The 14858-nt window shown below is 35.4% G+C and overlaps 1 protein-coding gene across 9 annotated transcripts in view; it reads left to right on the top strand.

The window, feature by feature from the left end:
- R3HCC1L (R3H domain and coiled-coil containing 1 like) overlaps positions 1 to 14858 on the top strand; it is a 95978-nt gene that overhangs the window by 48629 nt on the left and 32491 nt on the right. For all 9 annotated transcript variants that reach the window (XM_058697400.1, XM_058697397.1, XM_058697395.1 and 6 more), the window contains one exon: positions 12993 to 14815. In XM_058697400.1, the coding sequence (XP_058553383.1) occupies positions 13007 to 14815 (1809 nt within the window). In that variant the 5' untranslated portion in view covers positions 12993 to 13006. The remainder of the gene's footprint in view (positions 1 to 12992; positions 14816 to 14858) is intronic.

Below are 14858 nucleotides of genomic sequence, written 5' to 3' on the forward strand. Positions count from 1 at the left end.
TCCTGTTTTCTTCTTCATTCTCCTTTGCTGGCCACATCTCCTCTTCCTGACATCTAAAGGTTGTAGATGGCTCAATCCCTCTGGCCTCTTTCTCTGTTACCGCCTAGGTGGTCTTACTCTGTTCCTTGGCTTGAATCTTTATGATGACGACTCCTAAAATTTTATCTCCCAATTCTTGCACCTCCCTGAGCTTTAGACTTGCATTTCTGATTGCTTCCTTAGCAACTGCACAAGATGTCCAACAAGTGTTCAAATTTAAAATGCCCAAATCACAACTCTTGATTCCTCTTTTCCTGTTTCCTTCCCCCAGTCTTCCCTATCTTAGTAAATGTAACTGTCTTCATCCAGGTTGATGAGACCAAAACTCTCCCAAGTGACTCCTCTTCCCTTCACGTCCCATATAGTTATCCCACCAAGTTTTTGTTAGCTTTGCCTTCAGTGTATATCATTAATCTGGCTACTCTTGTGACCTCCTCTTGAAGTAGACATGCTGCATACCTCATAGTTCTTAGACTTCTTTTTAAAAATTTTTTTTTCAATGTTTATCTTTGAGAGCGAGCGAGAGAGAACGAGAACGAGCAGGGGAGGAGCAGAGAGAGAGGGAGACACAGAATCTGAAACAGGCTCCAGGCTCTGAGCTGTTAGTACACAGCCCAACACGGGGCTCGAACTCACAAACCGTGAGATCATGACCTGAGCCAAAGCCAGACGCTCAACCGACTGAGCCACCCAGTTGCCCAGGTTCTTAGACTTCTTTACAGATTTTCCTTCTTCTGCTCTTACCGTTTGTAGGCAGTTGGCTCACATTTTTGCCAGAATGATCTTTAGCAAAGTTAAGTCAGGTCATGTCTTCTTGCTGAAACCTTCTAGTGATTTCTCAAAATATTCAAAATAAATTCCACATTCCCTTGGCCTGCAGGCCCATACTTGTTCTGGCCCTTAGCTGTCTCATAGTGCCCCTTCTTAACCCTGTTGTTACCAAACCTGTTTTCCTGTTATTCCTTGAATGTTTCAGGCTTGTCTTGCCGTAGAGCTTTTTGCACTTGCTCTTCTTTTTCCTAACATTCTCTTTTCCCCGGGTAATTTGTGTGACTCAGTTCACCTCAGGTATTGACTCCTCAGAGTGGTACCCCCTGCTTTACCGTACAGTTTTCTCTTCTAAAATAGCAACACACCCCATCACTCTGTGTCTCTGTCCCTCCCTGCTTCATATTACTTCATCACATTTATCGCTATCAGACATTATGTGTTGAAATGTTTATTTTTTGTCTCCATCATTACAGTGTAAGGTCCATGAGGCCAAAGACTTTGCTTTGTTTCATTGTTGTGTTCTCAGTGCCTACGATGGGACTCGGTACATAATAGGTATTCAGTAAATGTTTGTGGAATGAATAAATGAATGGAGCCCCAATTCATTTGGGGAGGTTAGGGGTGTATCATCTGTTGAGAAGTCTCACTTGTCATGATTGAACCAGGTATTTATTTAGAGTCAGATGTAGTGCTGTAGCATTGTAGATACAAAGATAAAAAGATACTAACCCTACACTGAAGGAACTTACTGTTCAGAAGAGAGCCAGATATGCAAACACAAAACTGTAAAGCAATATGATAATTGTTTTAGTGAAGGTATATGTAAAGGTATATAGTGGGAACTTACGGATAGTACCAGAGCATATCAGGGAGAGTCAGTGACAAAGTTACAGAGGAGGTAACCTTTAAGGTGAGAGTTGAAGGACAGGTAGGAGGCCATCAGGCAAGCATCTAACAGAGATGTAAGTCACAGAGGTGTGGGAAGGCAGCTGGGCATGATTCTGGTACTGCTAGGAGTTGGAACTGATGAAATACAAAGTCTGAAATTAGGAGTGGCTGGAGATGAAATTCGGCACATAGGTAGTTTTAGGGGTGGCAGGAGAGTTAGATCACCTAGGGCCAAATACGCTATGCAAGATACTTTAAAGTTTGTGATAAAGAACCACTGAGGAATTTTGAACAAGGAAATGACCAAGTCTAATTTGTGTTTTAGAAAATTACTGGAAGCAGCGTAGAAGTAGAATGAACAGGGCTTGGTAATTGATTGAAATGTCAGGAATAATGACTTCCAGGTTGCTGGTGTGAACAACTGGGTTGACAGTGATACCATTCCCCCAGCTGTGAAACTGGGGAGGGAAGAGCAGTGAATCTGAGAGGATGGCTAGAATTTAAAAGTACAGTATATAATAATTTTAGTGCTCAGGAGTCTGTTAGTTTACTTGTGTCACTTAATATATTTTGTATATTACATTTAATTATAAACGTTATTAAGCTTCTAAGATATTTTTTATTTCTTACAAATGGACATATATGATGCTGAACTGAAGGATGTTGGCATCTCTTAGTTTTGCCAGTTTGCAAGTAGACCAAAGAGAATAAGAATGCTCTTGACAGAATAGTAAAACAAAGGAAGTTGTTTTATTAATATGCAAAGAAATGATTCAAAATGTAGGCCCTTGACAGTTTTAAACATACATGAAAAAATGCTCTTAAATTTGAGTTGAGGATAACTTTTACTACAGTTATGTTTTTTAATCAGTTTTATTTTCTGATTTATGAAATATAAGTGGACTTTACTTATTTTGATGCTTTTTTTTATCATCATGAACTTACGAAACATTAGAGTGTTTTTGTCTGTGTCAGAGATAAGCTTATCTACACATTTATATTTTAGTTGATTTCTTGGTTTAGTATATTTCCTTGTTGAAAGTGGAAAATTCTGGAACAGGCAAGATATAAGAGGAAAAGCACACTGTGTTTGTTCTTGTGGTGTTAAGGATATGGCAAAATCTTAGCCCAGTGCTATCACATTACATATGTATCATAGACCACAAATGGGAGCCACATATGTAATTTTAAATTCTCTGATAGTGGCATTTAAGACTACAAAAACAGATGAAATTAACGTTTTTTATTTAACCCATTGTATTCAAAATAGTATCACTTCAACATATATAAATTTAAAAATATTAATGAGACATTTTATTTTTGTTTGTCTATTTATTTATATCTTTGGTGTACCGGGTCTTTGAAATCCAGGGTTTATTTTACATGCACAGCACATCTCAGTTTAGTCTGGTCACTTTTCAAATGCTCAATAGCTACATGTCGCTGGTGGCTATGTATTGAACAGTGTTGTTCTAGATCATTCCTAGACCAAAAGGTAGAAGTTGCTCAGCATTTTGCAACATTTGAGGGTATCTTTCCAACATCAAGTAATTTATGTACTATGTGTTTTATTTATTATACTGTCAGGTATATTAAAGAGGCCGCTCTTTTCTCCATGCATCATTTTCCTACTTACAGTACTTTTGTCCAATAAAGGTCTGTTTATCAATTTTCATTGCCTTTTCTTTCTCCTACAGCAATTTATGGTACTGACCTCTTATACAAAAATGATAGCATATCTTTAAATTTTAGGGATTTTGTTTTTAATTACAAAAAATACTACATTTATTGTAACAAACTTCAAACAATACAGAGTATATGTATAAAAAGATAGTTAAGTAATCCCTAATTCTTTTTCATCTTTCATTTTCTATTCTATGAGGTGTAAACCACTGTTTTCAAAGGACGATATCCTATCTGTTCTTAGGAATATACATTTATGAGAAATTCTTAAAGTGAGGAAACTGATACTTGGGAAATACCTCTTAAAGTGGGCCTATTTAAAATGAAGACTAAAGCTTCTTAGTGATAAATAAAAGATTTGTTTGGGACAATTTTCTGAAATAAAAACATTTATTTTACCACATATTTAATAAAATTTGGGTTTTAATTATGGCTGTGCTAATTCTCAATTAAGAAGGAATGATACATTGGTACAATTTTTCCACTAAAATTGTGTGATAGTCTGATAGCATCCTTCACTTTGTTTGACTTTCTTAGTATTTATCATACAGACTAGACTAGTGCATCAGTTTTAGGAAAACTATTGAGAGCTTTAGCAGTTTCTCAAGGGATTTTTCGTAATCCTTTGGTGTTTCCTTTCTTGTTTTTTATTCTGTCATCATCCTTGATGCATTCCGTTTTTCAGTTGTTACTGGTTTGATTCAGCCAGATCTACATTCCCCAAGGGTTTTGCTGTGGAATGAGTACTTCCTTCAGCATTATTTTCATAGACTTCATGAAATCCTACACTCTTTTCAAGATTTGTATTTTCACTTTACAATTGAGTTGCATTGTGTTTAGTTTGTATTTTTGGGTGTTTAAAACATTAGACTGTTAGTAAGAGGTAGATAGGCAAAACCAGGATACATAGTTGCAGTAGTTGTTAGTGTTAAGTAGAAATGGATCTTATAGGTGGTCAAGGCACATTTGAATATTATTTTATTATAAGGGCTTTTGATTCTCTCTGCAAACTTGTAACTTAAGGAACTGAACTGCCTGTTTAAATAATAGCTTTTATTGAGACTTTACCATGACTGGAAAATTTGTATTCATGTATCATTTTATTTAACCTGTTCAGTGTGCCTATGAAATAAGCCTGTTATTATAATACCTCATTTTATGCTTTGAGTAAACTGAGGCTTACAATGGTAACTTTTGCCCCAGTAAAGTTATTTGTCTAAGGTAAGGGCTAATCAAGTGTGGAGCTGGGATTCTAACCCAGGAAACCAGCCCATATTGACTGCTCACTCATGTACACGCACACACACACACACACGTGCAAAAAAAAAAAAGGATTGAATTGTAATTTTCTTTTTTTAACTTAGTATTATGTTTTGGATATAGATTCATTGTATGGATGGGCCATAATTTCAAGGAATTACTCCTGTTTAGATTGTTTGCAGTTTTTGTTTATTTTTTATTTTGCTAATGTTGCTGTTCTTGATAACTAAGAAGCTTAGATTATAATAACCATGTGGGAAATAGAGGAGAGGAGGCATTGGGCCTGGGAGAGATGAGTTAGAAACTGGGTTCACTTCCTAAAGCCTTAACTTCACAGAGTTGTATCCCACTCAGAGGATGTACTAGGAAAAAAATTACTCAGTGTTACAGAAAGAAAATAAGGAAATAAGAAATAAGGTTGTCTATTTTCACCTGGGTTCTGAGTGAAGGGAAAAAGTGTTCTGAGATTTTGTAGCTACTGTTTTACCTCCATGTGGTTTGTGTTTCATACATAGAATTTTACTGAACAGTCCAGAAAAATCTAACTCTTAAAAATAGACATTAATGTAGAACCAGTTCATAAAAGAACACTTACAGTCTGGCTGAATGAAATTCCCACAGATAAAGCCCCACTGAGGTTGAGCTCACCACCCACCCAAAATTACCAAAAGAAGAAGAAGAAGAAGAAGAAGAAGAATCATGCCAAGACACATCAGAATTAAATCCTCAAGAATTTCAGAAAGTAGAACTATTACATAATAAATATTTAATATTATAATAAAAATTGAAGTATAAAACTAATACAAAAGTAAATGCCACAATTGTAATAATAAACATTAAAAAATAAAATGGAAATGTTAAAAATGATTAAAGGTAAAAAGAAAACAAGTATCAGAACAGTATCAACACAACTATTAAAAAAGCATAAGGACCAGGGAGATCAGGGGAGGGTGGGGATAAATAGGACTTAAATAATAAAACCTTAGTCATTAAAATGTAAAAACTGATAGGATAGGATAAAATGCAGAATATGCAAATTTGAAGAGAAAACTAGTGATGTGGAAGGTGAATCTGAAGGTATTGCCCTGAATGAATAGAATTGGTAAAAGACTCAGAGATAAAATACTCAAATTCAAGAAGCACAGTGGTGTTCTAGTAGAAAAATAATACTAAACACGCACTTAAAACACATAGTAGACACTTGAACACCAGGTACCTAAGAGAATATCAAGAGAATCACCAGAGAAGAAAGAGATTACCTACAAAGCAATGACAGACTGACAACAGATTTCCTAACAGTAACAACAGAAGTCAAATCTATTAAAGGATGGGAGCAGTGGAAAGATATTTTCAGACAAAAACTACAAGTACATATGGAAGATAGTGTGAAATAAAAACACCTGTACAGTTGTTTAGGAGACAGATACAAATAATAGTTAACTTTAGGTATTGAGAGAAGCACTCATGTTAAAATGCTAACAGACTAGAAATAAGAGTATGGAGCCTTTTGAGCAGTAGGGAAACAAACAAACAAACAACTTGGTCAATCTTAAAGTAGGGAAATAAGAAAACTACAAAAGTAGGATAAATGGAAAGGAAGCACAAAATAAAAAGGTAGAAGTACTTCCAGATATATCTATAATTGTAATAAATATAAATGCACTAAATTTGACAATTAAAAGACTGACATTGACAGAATAGGTAAAGAATACACAGTTCAGTTGTATGCTGTTTGCAAGAGATGCATCTAAAGCATGGTAACATAAGTTGAAAGTAAAAGGACAAGAAATGAAAGCTGCCATAGTTAAATTACTTTTAGACAACATAGACTCTAGCACCCCGGCCCCCAAATTCAGCAAGAGAAGAGATTGCTGCATAATGGTTAAGAGTAACAGTTTATCAGGAAAATAGAATAATTTTCAATTTAAGTATCAGGTAACATCAGAAAATGATATAAAAGTATAAAAATTAATATACAGACTCAAACCAATAATTCCACAAATATAGGTATTTCACAAATACACTCCAATGATTAATTAAGCAAACAGACAATAAGATATGATTTGAACAATAATAAACATGATTTAATGAACACACACACATGTAACACCCATGATTAATTAAGCAGACAAACAATAAGTAAGGTTATCATTTGAGTATGTTTGTAATCACTGTTAACATTACAAAAAGGAGACAATCAGACATTATAGCTCTCTGATGTGATGTAATAGGAAGTGCATAGTTGGATTTAGACATATTCTTGCTATAAAAAAAATTAAACCCAAATCCTATCAAGCCTCTAGATCACCACTTTTTAGGAAGTACAGAGACTATTTATAAGAGTTTATTGGACAATACTACAAGAATGCAGTCAGCAAACTCCACAGAATGTGAGAAATTCTATAGGACAAATAACCAAGTTTCTTTAACAAATGAATGGCAAGATAGGAAAACCTAAACAGTTTGATTAACATCTATAAATTAAAAGACCAGTGTGTAGATCTTTTGGGATCCTGATTTTAACAAATCAAGTGTTCAAAAAAACCAAAAAAACCCGAAAACAGTTGGCCTCAGAAGTTGAGCACTGGATATATAATGATTTAAGGAATTATTTCTCTCTCTTTTTTTAAGGTGTGTATGGTTTTGTTAAAAAAAAAAGTCAGTCTTCTAAAGACAGATACTGAGGTACTTAAGGATAGAATGAAATAATATTTGGGACTTTAAAATAATCCAGTGAGGGTGGGAATATATGCACAGATAACATGAAGAAACAGTGGCTCTGATTTGAAGCTGAGTAATGGGTATTTGAGAGTTATTATAAATATTTTCTAATACGTGCTTGAAAATTTTTGTCATGCAACAGTAATAACAGCAACAACAAAAACTTTAGAATATAGCTAATTAAGTTACTAGCTCAGGAAGTTAATCAAAGAAAAATGGCATTATCCTAAAGAAAATTGAAGGAAGAGATTGAGATGAGAGATGAAGGCAGAAATTAATGATATGGAAATGATACAGAGAAGATCCTCTTCCTGTTTATTAACATACATTAGTTGTGCCTTGCCTTCTTCCCAAAGGATTTTGAGATCCCAAAAGGGATAGAGAAATAAATGTTACCAGACATCTGGGATGGATTAATCATTCATTGTATTTGTACACCAGACTTAATTCTGTGTTTTCTGGAAAAGAGCAGGAAGGGACATATTTGCTCTACCTGATAAAGGGACTGTGTAACTTTGAGAGACATGCTGTTTTCCCTTCTATTTTATACATGGGAGATGGGATAAGATGGTAATTACTTTCAACTTTGGTTTGCAAAAGTTAGAAAATGTTTTGCAAGTGGACATTTCCTGTATCCACCAGCTGTGAAAATCAAGATTTTTAACTTAGAAAATCTAATCTTAGCTTTTGTAGTGAGTGAAGATACATAGTTTACTTTTGCTTTCAGAAAAATGCTAAGGATTTACCGGTAAACGTGAGGGAACTTGCAGAGTTGGAAGATCATTTTGCAACCATTATACTAAAGATTGGGTCAGATTAGACTTGTTAGTGGATGCTAAATCTAGGGGAAATTTTGATGAGTAGGATATTTGTATGCTCTTGAAGTGTTACTCCACAGACTGCTTTTAGTTGCAAGGGAGAAAATACACAGTAATTATACAGTAGAGAAATTGGACAGTACCTTGACCAGGTACTCAAAGCTAAAGTCACCATTGAAGGACAGAGGGGAATCATGTGCCTCCAGATGTGAGGCTCTGAGAAGGACACATGACCATCTATGTACTATTCTGGCTGAGAATGTATAACCTCAATCCAATCATGAGGAAACACCAGATAAACCCTAACTGGGGGGTGTTCTGTTAAAAAAAAGGGTGGGAGAAGGAACAGTGTTCCAAATTGTCAATGTCCTAAAAGACAATGAAAGTCTGTGAAAGCATTCTAGAAGGTAGGAGGCTAAAGAGACGTAACTAAATGCAGTACCTGATTGTAAACTGGATCCAGTATTGGAGAGGGAAATATACTAAAAGGTCTTTAGTGGGTCAGCTGACAAAATTGGGACATGTATGTTTGATTTGATAAAAGTATCCATGTTAAATTTGCTGACATGATAACTGTATTAAAATTATCAAAGAAAATATGCCAATTTATAGGAAATATACTCTGAAGTATTTAGGGATAAAGGGCCATGATGTCTGTAATTTGACCTCAAAAGGTTTAGAACAAATATTTGTGTGTGTGTGTGTGTAAAGAGTGGAAACGTGTACGATTGCAAATGATAAAGCAAATGGAGTAAAAATAACATAAATCTGGGTAAAGGATTGCAGGGTGCTGTTTGTAGTATTTTTGCTTTTGTAACTTACCTGTAAATTTGAAATTATTTCCAAGTAAAAAGACCAGATATATGCTGTTGTTATGATGCATTCTAATGAACAAAGTGGTAGTGCTTAATTTGTTCTTGAAGAATGAACAGTTAACATGCCCATTAGGCAGTTTCTCTCAAATATCCTCTGTCTCTAGTGAGCCATTGGTAAGTACTGGATCAAATCAGTTCATGGTTGAATTATCCAGTGAGTGCCTTAAGTGCCAGTATTCTCTATTGTTGATTGAAGAAGGATCCATATGTTTTATATACCGAATGTGGGCCAACAGCATTAAAATTCTGTTATAAAAATTGTAAAAGCCTGATTTGTTCTATGCTAGTTTACCTATCATGAAGATGGGACAGAGAGGTACTTAGAAGAAGTTACTGATTATTTTCTCTCAAGAAATATTTGAAACTTTAGAAGCAGTTGGACAGGTTCTCACAAATGATCCTAGTCTTCAGAAGTATAGGATAGAAAAAAATGATTTGGCCTAAAATATTTGAAAGGTGTATATTAGCAGTTAACTGCCCACCATCATAAAGGAATCTTAAGTTTTTATCTCCTTCAGAAAATATAATTTTCTGCAATATAATTGCATGCTGATGACCATTCCAGAATAAATTGCAAAGTACACCCCAAATAACCTGCCTGTTAAGAAAACTGGACCAATAAAAAGCATTTAGAACATTGTAAAAAAGTTAAAACCGTATTAAAGAGCGAAAGAAAACATCAAGTGCTATTAGTAAATATCTGGGTGGGAATTTTTAAATCTAAGACAGATTTAAAAACTTGTGTATGCCAGGCATCCCTTCTCCCCTTGTTAAAGGCCTTTCTTGCCTACAGTTGCAAAAAAAAGTTCACAAAAAACATAACAGGGCTTTAAACTGATTTGATATTATCTTAAAGGTCCACAAGATGGGGATGCTCCTCTTTTTTTCTATGTCTGTGAGAAATTATGAAAGAATTGTTCTAGCCAGTGGTGTATTGGAGAATCTCCTACTGGTCTGAGAGCTGATTGTTAAAGTTTTAGGAATTTTGCAAACTGGTAACACAGCCATCATTAAGAATTAAATTACATAGCTTATTATTAAATAAATGGCATTAAAAAAGGTAATCAATATTTAAAATTCACTTCCTAATTATTTTACTATGATTTATGTTCTTGAAGTTATTTATGAATATCGAACCTTTAGGTTGAGCTACTGTATCATGGCGTGTTACTGCGTGTCTTTCCCCAATTCCATTTTCAGTGAAGTTACATCGATAGCTTGGAATTAGCTACGGTAGGAATATTTACATCAGAGTTAAGCAAATGCCATAAATCGGGGCTTGATTTATTGTTTATTGCTTGTCTATATGTAAAGTGATGGAGAAAATGCTAATAATGCAAACTTAAAGTGTCAGGTCTTTATCTATTACATTGTACATAGCTCAAAAATTGAGAATATATTTTGCATTTCAGAAATGATTATTCACTTCAGCAAAGAAGTTACTCACATTGTTGACATCATTGATGCGAGTGAAAATATCAACCAGTCCTCTGAATTACAGTGGAAAGCTGGTTGCTAAACATTTACCAGCACGTTGCTGGTCATAACCTAATTGAGTTTGGTGTTCCGGTAAGAAGTGGGTGGTATAAATTTCTTATACTGTTTTCAGCTTTAGGAAATCGTATCATGACATGTGGGCATTAACTTAAAAAAGGAAAATTATGTTTTAAAAGTCATTAGCAGTAGCACATAATAATTTTAAATTTGAAGCCTTTGATACATATCTATTGTGGAAGAGAAAAATAGAATCATAGAATTTCAAGTCTGAAGAATACTTAAATCCTGACTTACCTACAGATAGAAATTCTTTCTCTAGTGTATCAGTCAGTCATCCAGACTGTAGAGACAGAGCTCATTACCTGATTAATAGTGTTGGAAAGTTCTATATATGGAACTAAACTTTGTTTTTCTTTAATTTCTACCAATTGGTTCTGGTAGAAAGCATAGAATCATAGAAGAGAACATTTATCTCTTCTGTAGAGCAACCAGCTCTTCAGGTTTAAAGGTAGTTTGGATGTTTCCAGTTAGACCTCTTTAGCCAAGAAGTAACCTTTAATTCCTTTAACCATATTTTGTGTGGTATATTTTCTGAGCTGGACAATCTAAGATTGTGTTGCTTTTGTAAACATCCACATCAGTACCTTTTGAGGTTTATTGACTTTACAGATGAAATTTAATTCTTTTTTTGTGCAATTACACACAAATCAGTTGTTCTGTGGTGTTTGATTTTTTAGTCAAAGCAGATCTTTGTATTTATTCGTATTACTTCAGCACAGCATTCCAGATTGGAGAAATGATACTAAATTGTAATTTTATCATTTTGGGCATTTATTAACCATACTGATTTTATATCAGTTGCAGATTTGATAAGCACTCATTGTTTATTGTTTATATTCAAATTATTGTTTAAAATGTTGAATTTCAAAGGCCTGTGGGGACACAGATTATCTTTAAATAATCCTCTCTAAATTCATTTCTGCCTATTACTACTTCTTGCTGCAAGTCCACCTTCTAGTTCTATTAAGTAGCCCACATTTTCCATCTTATAATGCAAGAGTTCATCATGACATATATTGTCAGATGCTTTGTTAACTGAGATCAAGATACACTGTCTATGGGCTCCCAGTGAAATACACGTTAGTACTTCTGTCTTTGTAAAGTAGGCATTTTTGAAAAATCCTGGCATGTCTAAATGTTAAGGTCCTATTCGTCCACAATTGGAAAGCTAGAAAGAAAATCTACCATGAGTTGTAGGTTAGATGATAATTAAGACCTCAAAAGAGAAAAGGAATGAGAGGATTTATGGGAACATTTGATGCTCAGGGCCACGGTAAATACCTGGGCTGAAAAGAAAACAGCCTGTGCCATGAGAGCAGAGCTTCTTCACTGAGAAGGTATTCTGGAGCAGGTGAGAATTGAGGGACCTGGAAATAGTTTCCCTAGTATTATCTATTTTCTTTGTAATGTGTGTGGTGAAATCTTAACAGTGAATGCTTCTGAGTGTATATGGGTGTTTCTTTGTGATGGACCTCCTTATTCTTTTTGCTATGGATACAGTAATACTTCATGGTATAATTTTGAAGATTAAAAACTCAATATGAAGTCATTTAGCTCATTTTCTTGTATTTTGTTGATGGCAGATAAAGCCTTATTTAACCATTTGTTAAGTTTTTTCCTTTTTTTAATTTCCATTGGCCAATTGTGGTGAGTTTCTCAAGAAGTTACTAAATGTGAGTTGTCGCATCACATTTCTTGGTCTCCAGTCTTCTTCATCCTGTCCAGACCCATTTTATTGCTGCTGGAAGAAAAATTTATGACAGGTCATTTGATTAAATAGTATTAGAATAATGATGTTCTTTTTCCCACTACCTATTCTCCCAAAAATCATAGTTCAAGAGCAACAGGTTCTAGAAGTTAGTCCCGGATTAGTTGTCTCATTTTCTAGCCTCCATTCAAGTTACTTTTAAAAATCATATTTATGTGGATACATTTATGTTAAACAAATGTGTTTTTAGAGGTCCTCCTTGAATATACTCTTCAGTGTAAATTCTGAGTCCCAGGAATAGGGAGATAGTAGTGTTTCATGAGTACTTAATAGCTGGCAGTCACTTTTCTGATAATCTTTTAATTTAGCCAAGTCAGGGCTACTTGTTAAAAAAGTAGAGAGGACTTCAGATGTAGAAGTAAAGGGTTTGGGGCATATGAAGAAAGAGAGTTACATGAATAAAATTCATGAGCTCATGAGTTATTTTGGAATTTACTTTCCTTAGTGGCATAACTTATTACATTAATTATTTTATGGCAGGTTTTGCTTTGTTTTAACTTGAGGGTTTCTATAGGATGGGTTAGTAGGCCCTCTACCTAGTCTTTAAAGAATCTCTTGGTTCAGCATGTTGTACTTCATTTTTGGTAATTGATTTATTCTGTCTTCTTGCAGATTGAGGTGGTGCCATGCAGCAAGCAGCAGAGAGATGCAGAGTTCGAGCCAGAAGGCCTGACATGGCACTTTATATACCGAAAGCTCGAAGGGGTATAGTGCTGCTTAAGTCAGGTGATGAAGAAAAAAGCTGTGGTCCACCTAACTCTGTGGTGAAAGAAGAACAAAAAGAAGATGGTCTCTTCCAAAAGGAGATCTTTAGAGGCAAATCTGAGATTCAGACACTAAGCATTAATCCTGATGATAAGGAACACAACCATAGGGAAGGAAAGAAGTTTTCAACAAAATTAAGAAAAGACACATGCCTTCAAGAAAGAAAGAAAGATAGGGTTTGTGTTAGGAGGGGACCCACAGAATCTAAAGAAGCGTTATCCCAAGGACATCAGCAAAGTGTCCCAAATCCTGGGATGCTACCTAGTGCACCTTTACAAAGACACGTTAAACCAAAGAAGGTGGAGTGTTTGGAGGTCGAAACCACAAATGTGATAGGACCTGGGAAGTTGCTTCTATCTCAGTCTTGTTCAGAAGTGGGTGAAGCCCAGGTTCTAAACAAACCATTCCAAAATACGGAATTCTGTGATTTCAGTAGGCACAAAGTAAGTGGCAAAACGTTCAAAGGCAGAGATTTGGAAAACAGAATTGAAACTGATGTCAAGGTGGTGGAGATACTATCCCAGTTTCCTGGAGTTTTTAATTCTGTATTGAAACCTGAGAGTAAGACTATGCCAATAAAACTAAGTTCTGATTCTGAAACTGTACCAGAAAGTATGCAAACATCGTGTGGAATGTTGACTCTCGGCAGTGGAGGCATCACTGCCATTTCTGTTCCTGGAAGTGCGGATGGTGTCACTGATCAAACTTGTGTAGACTTTGAAGCTGAGAATGTTGGTGATACAGCCAATAGTACAGATATCATCTTGGCTCAGAGAGGTATAGATTCCATTCCTGAGACTTTGGGTCACATCTCTCATAAAATGACCATAGTCAGCAAATTAGAGAGTATGAATGGCATTTTTGATCCAACACTGATTAGAGAGTATGAGAAGAATGACAGTACTGCTGATGACTTGTGTATAATGTATGAACCTTCTGATACAGCTCTCCTTGCTCATGAAACAGATATAGATAATGGGCTGAAGAGTGTAGGTGACATTACCCATAAGGCATGTAAGATGGACATTACAGATGTCCTGTCTGATCAGATAACTGTGGGCAGCCCTTGTGTAGCTGCAGTTAGAACAGCTGGTGAGGCCTGTAGCCACACAAATAGTTTCTCAAAATATTTAGAAATGAGTGCAGATACAGCCCCTCTTCATGTAGCTGGGAGTGGGAATGACATAGAAAATTTCAGCAGCCTGACTGCTTGCTCAGATATTTATGCTGAGAGTATTTCATCTAGTTTCACAGAGTCAACAGGAAAGTTGATAGAGAGCTTGTCAGATTGTGCTTCCTCCTTACCTATAAAGAAGATTGCTGGTAGTAATTGTAGCACTTTTTTGGACTGTGAACTCAGTATGTTAAATGGGACAAAAGTACTTTCAGACAGTGCCTTGGGCATTGATCTAGATTGTACGGGTGATATAACAGAGGCATTGCATGAACTAAAAACTGCCGAAGAGTTCGAAACCAAAGAGGAAGATAACTCAGAGAATATAGAATTTGGTGTATCCTTTCCTGATACGGAATCTGTATCTATGGAAACATCTATGGAACCGAAAGCAACGGAAACGTCTCATGTGGAGGGAAGTACTGCTACTGAGGACAGCTGGGAGTCTCTGTTTAATGATGATGGTGACTGCTTGGATCCACGTCTTCTACAAGAGGTCTGTTCAGTGGAAGTTACTCGATGCTTACATAATTTATAGA

The sequence above is a fragment of the Neofelis nebulosa genome, chromosome 13, assembly GCF_028018385.1.
Source record: "Neofelis nebulosa isolate mNeoNeb1 chromosome 13, mNeoNeb1.pri, whole genome shotgun sequence".
In the NCBI taxonomy this organism is placed as follows: domain Eukaryota; kingdom Metazoa; phylum Chordata; class Mammalia; order Carnivora; family Felidae; genus Neofelis; species Neofelis nebulosa.